The sequence below is a fragment of the Corvus kubaryi genome, unplaced genomic scaffold (assembly GCF_017639235.1).
Source record: "Corvus kubaryi isolate FWS band 111438036 unplaced genomic scaffold, C.kubaryi_AGA036_p1.0 split1-65, whole genome shotgun sequence".
Lineage (NCBI taxonomy): Eukaryota > Metazoa > Chordata > Aves > Passeriformes > Corvidae > Corvus > Corvus kubaryi.
The window spans coordinates 8,704,554-8,710,019 of NW_024582080.1; the positions used below are offsets into that span (position 1 = coordinate 8,704,554).

The 5,466-nt window shown below is 52.2% G+C and overlaps 1 protein-coding gene across 1 annotated transcript; it reads right to left on the reverse strand.

Moving 5' to 3' along the window:
* On the reverse strand, positions 1 to 5,441 carry SHISA2 (shisa family member 2). The gene is made up of 2 exons (XM_042014288.1): positions 5,095 to 5,441; positions 1 to 3,005 (listed from the first exon to the last, which is right to left on the reverse strand). The coding sequence occupies exons 1-2, from the start codon at positions 5,387 to 5,389 to the stop codon at positions 2,452 to 2,454; spliced, it is 849 nt and encodes a 282-aa protein (XP_041870222.1). The 5' UTR covers positions 5,390 to 5,441; the 3' UTR covers positions 1 to 2,451.
* Between the last annotated feature and the right edge of the window lie 25 nt (positions 5,442 to 5,466).

Sequence of the window (5,466 nt, forward strand, 5' to 3'; positions counted from 1 at the left end):
TCACACCATAAAGTATTTATTAAGAAACAAAGGGGGCTTTTTTCTTCAGTTGTAAGAAACACTTTAAAGCAAGTGCTCTTTCAGAGATTTAAAAGCTGTATCAAATGGTAACATTAGTTTTACATTATTGTACATGACATTTAAAAAAACACCACATCTCACAAAATTCCTTTTATTAGAACTTGAGTTTCTCTGCCTTCAGTTGAAAATTAATTTCTACAGACTTAAATTTAACTTATTCTTTTTTTTTTAAACAAGTAAACAATATACAAAGATTCACCTGAATTTCGTAGGTCAGAGGAGGTGTCCTACCAGGGCCTGTGCAAGGCAGGCAGTGGCAGGGAGCCGAGAGTTCCCAGCTGGGCATGGTCACGACCACAAGAAGAGCTGCTTGTCTGGCCATGCAGCGTTGGCCAGGGCTCACCCAGGGCCAAGCACCTCCTGCTCCTGGGGAAGCACCAGCAGCTGCCCCTGTGCCTGATGCCAGCTCAGTGTGACCACACTGCAACGTGGGCAGGTGGAAACCTGCACCCCCAGAGACCAGCGAGCACAGGGGGTCCTTCAGAAACCTGGCAGCACCCAGCTCTGAAGCACCCACTGCCCTGAAGATCCCTGAGCAGCGAGCTGTGCGGGCAAGGTAGGGCAGCATCCAACACCTCCAGCAGCCGGGCACTGCCTTCCCAAGACACCCAGCCTGGCAGGAAAGGAAGCCAGGTCTTGAAAACCAATCTTTCTGTCCAGCCCACTGACTGGGCAATCGCAACCAGGAACAACAGATCTGGGAAAAATTACCTATTCATTGCCCTGTGTCAGTGGCCAAACCATGGCTGCCTGCTGCAGACTGCCTGTGTGTGGCGTCCTTATGAGCAAACCATTGGATTTGGCAATGTGTCTGCACCTTCTGTGTCATTTAAAAACAGATATACAAAACACAGCATCACAGTTATTGCTACATATTGATACAGTATCAGACAATAAGAAACCTTTTGTCATCACTGGTCTGGTTACAGTAATTGCTTGGGGTTTGTACACGGCCTCAAGTCTTCTGTTGCACTGTTTTGGTTGAGGAGCAAATGGATAGAAATGCAGAGACTACATTTTTTAAGAGACAAAGACAGCCTTATTTTGCTGCATTTGGGGTGATATAATTAGAATGATCTGATTGTTTGTTGCCTCTTCACCCTGGAGAGCTGTTTTCCCCAAAAGAAGCAAAGCAGGATGGAACCAACAGCTCCAATGTAGTGTCCCTCCTGTCTGCATCTCACCACCTCCGTGACCCCTGTAACACAGCAAGCACCTTTGTCCTTTGGTTAGGCCTTTTTCCTTATTTTTAAATACAGCTGTGCCTTCCTAGTCCCCTGCCACACAGGTGAAGAAGAGGATGGGTTTCAAATCTCCACCAACCCATTCACATCCCAAATGGGTTCTGTGTAACACTCTCCCACTCCCATAGGGCAGGGCAGGGGACTTGGAATGGGCTTGTGGGGGACAGGATAAAGTCCATTTACCTATAGGCAGACTCCAATGAAAGCAGGCTTTGGGGCTGACACCTTCGTGGCATTCACACGGGCTTACTGTTTCATGGGAAGTGAGGTTAAATCAGGCATGTTTGGAATCACAGTCTGACCTTTCTCTGCCATGGCAGGTTCAGTTCAGATGCTGCCAGCTGTATCAAAAGCTTTGCTGAGTGTCAAGAAGAGCAAGCACCTTGTACCCTGGTTTTAGTAAAATGTTCACAAAGATAAAGTCTGTGCAAACCACTACTGGGTCCTGCTCTTGAGACAAAACCAAATCAAGAAGGGTTGCAAGTGCACTGGAAAGAAGAGCAGAATAATTCACTCTTCTAATTCCTACATAATACAAGGAAAATTGGTCTTTGCAAGACCAAGCCTCTGGTGGCATTTCAACCCAAAGCGGGTGTGTGTAAGAAGCCATGGGGCTGGTACCAGCACCCAGCACAGGGATTGCACTGTTCGGCTCTCTGTTGTGATTGTCTGTAAAGCAACAGGAAACGTCGTTACGGAGCTGGGAGCAGTGAGGTTTCTGAAGTACTGCGGTCTTGTACAGTGTAACAAAACTCTAGAATTAATTAGGCAAATACTTGTGACCATGTCATACCTGAAGGGCACTTAACGGCTCCAACATTTATCTCACGAGTACAGTGATGTGAAATACATATGCATTTCCAGCGTAATCCTTCGACGCCGTAAATCACGCGCTGGAATGAGAGCGTATCTGGCAATGTTAATTCCGAGATATCATCCTTACAGTTCCTGGCAACAAACCCCGATGGAAATAAATGGTTTATAAACACTGTCTGACATGCATGAGCCTTTCGAAATTATTTACAAGTGGTGTTCTGGGAGCTTTGTTCCAAGGAAGTGTTTCTCCTCCGTTCAGTTCAGATATTAAAATCGGCTGGGTGGGCATGGGGAGGGGAAGGCGTCAGCGCTACACAGTCACAGCTGGGTACATCTTCTGCTCGCTGTTGGTGTGTGGATAGGGGGACTGGATCTGCCTGTAGCCACTCTGCAGGCTGTCCAGGAAGGGGGGTACCGGGGTCAGTGGCATCGAGTCGTGCTGCACAGCATAGCCCACATACTGCGGGTGCAGGTACTGCCCCTGGTGTGGCACGATCTGCGTGGCCTGCTGGCAATTCAGCACCGAGAAATTCGTGGGCATGTTAACGTAGACATTATTCATGGTCCCTTCTGGCAAGCAGCAGTTGGTCTGGGACCTCGTCGGTGGGGCTCTGGCCCCTGAGTTGGCACTGGAGCTGGAGCTGGCAGCTGTGCTCGACTGGCGGGAGGAGGAGCCCCGGGAGGTGCTGGTACTTGGGATCATGGGGATCGTCTCCATCAGGCGGGTGCCCGCAGGGGCTCGACTCTGCTGGGGCTCCTGCTTGGGCCGGAGGCATCTGCAGCAGCAAGCTGCCACCAGTGACCCCAAGATGATGAAGGCGACAAATACAGATCCAACGATAAGGAACGGCACGTAGATGGGCACTGCAACAGCAAGGAAACATTGTCACTGGGGGCCAAGGACAAACCTCGGCAGCTCCAGCAGAAGTTCCCCCTCACCCAAGCAGAGTCCACCTCCTCCCAGAACAGGTCAGTACAAGCAGAGCATTTTATACCAGAATGATGAAAAAGGCCGCTAAACCCAATGGCTTAAATCTCCCTCCTGTTGATCGTGATCTAGTTCACATCAACCACTGCTCCACATTTCATCAAATCATGTCTCCAATATGCCCTACTAGAAGAATCAGGCAAGATACAGATGGGTTTGAACAGTGCCTTAGGGAGATACTTTGGGGCAAGATCCCTGCTGAGGGCTCAGGATCACAGGGTAGTCAAACCCTGGTGCCACATGACATCCCACTCCATCACCAGCCTGCTCTGCCTGTTGTCAGCCTGCTGGGGCAGGGTGACAGCCAGGCAGTGACCAGCCAGGCAGTAGTCACAGGGGCTCTGACACCTGGGGATGAGTGACCCCATTCTGCACTTCAGCCCTGGGTTTAGGGAGAGACCACAGAGCAGGCGATGCAGAGACAGCACCATGCTCCAAAGGGGCAGCATCGCTCCTTGGGAGTCTTAATGAAGGGACATCAGGGCAGAAGGACTGAGGGTGGACAAGGGGTGTGAGCAGAAAGTATGGATGATGCTCATTGGTGGCATCAGGAACCACCAAGGATTGGAAGCCACCAAGCCTTGGAAGAATCTGGGCTACAGGTACAGATTTGACAGAATACACTTGAGTTGGAAAGGACCCACAGGAATCATCAAGTCCAACTCCTAAGTGAATGGCCCATACAAGGATCAAATCCACAACAGTGTTACAAGCACCATGCTCTATCCAATTGAGTGAACCCATTCTGCAGTCCCAGAGAAAAAGCTGTTTTCTCCGACTCAGTAAGAAATCTGCAAGGATATATCCAGCAATAACAAAGGGAAGGTGTCTCCCTTCAGTGCTTGTGAATGCTCCCAGCAACATGCCTGGAGATCATCATTTCCACCAAAACCTGGCAGCTCCAAGACTCAGGCAGGGCTACAGATCCCTGCTTGACCCTGTCTGACCCTAAGGCAACCACTGCTAATGACGTGCAAGTTAATCAGTACCAGCATAGGGCAATGGCTCCCAAATCTGCAAAGCAATAAATACTAATTTAAAAAATTAATTGTTCAAAAATGCATTGTTCTCAGAACTGCAAAGGCAAGATTATCTGTCTGCTCAAGACAGAATACTTTCTTGCACAGCTGATTACACGAAGCAAGTTACGATCAAAAGGCCACTTTTTTTCCATCACTTTAGCACTTTTAAACAAAAGGCTATAAAATATCATCCCCACTTCTGTGCTTGGCGCTACAGCAGCTCCTGAGCAGGTGCACACACTAGCTCCACACTGTAATGTGCAAGTTTTCCAAGAGTATATCTGTCCTAATCATAACATCACTTCAGGCTACTTCTCCTGCACTCAGCATGTATGGATGGCAGCAAGGGTGCTGGGGAGCCATCAGGGCTTTTTTAAACAGCAGAAGAAAAACTTGAGTTTATCCTTGAAATTCAGTCTTGTAAAACCAGTCCTAAGTGGGGATATCTGAGCTGAAAGAACATACACAATTACAGTGGGGACCAGCCAGAGTCCTTTTGAAATATCCTGTTACTTTTTCTGATCTGCTCATATGAGTTGTCTCATTTCTCCTTGCCTTTTGAATTCTCCTTGCTCAACCGGGGCTGAGGAACCCGTTCAAAGTGCCGGCAGAGCTGTGCCAGGCCGAGACGGCTGGCCCGGGGCTCAGGGGACTGATGCCACCTGCTCTGAAAGAGACAGGGCTGGGATTTCTAACAGTAAGGGCGGGAAAAGGCAGGCCTTCAGCTTGGGCACTTCCCCTCGGCTAAGAGCCGCCGCCGGGCCCGGCCAGCGCCGACTCCATCCGTCCTGCCCTACGACTCGACGGAGCGGGGAGCCGGCGACAAGTGGGGGGGGGGGAAGGGGCGGGCAAGAAGTTCGCCGCAAACCCGCGGCGGCTCCCGTCGAGCCGCCGAGCCGGAGACACCCCCAGGGCCATCCTCGCTGTGCCGGGGCCGCCTCACCTGCCGCGCCGTCGGGGCCGTCCTTGCCGGAGCGGCCCGGCTCGCCGCCGCCGTGCCGCCGGTCGTTGTCGCAGGCGCCCTGGTCCAGGCGCGCCTCGGCGCTGGAGCAGCAGTACCGGAGGGCGCAGCTGCCGCAGCAGATAGTGGCGTCGCCGCCGTCGAAGCGCTCGGGGCACTGGAAGCCGTCCCGCCAGCCGCCCTGCCCGTCCAGCCAGCCGTGGCAGTACTCGCCGCTGGCCGCGGCCCCCGCCGGCAGCAGCCAGCCCAGCGCCGCCAGCAGCAGCCAGCCCCGCATGGCGCCGCCGGGGGGGGCGGCCGCTCCGTCCAGCCCCCCCCCCGCTACGGGGCAGCGCCGCCCGGCCCCCCCGAGGC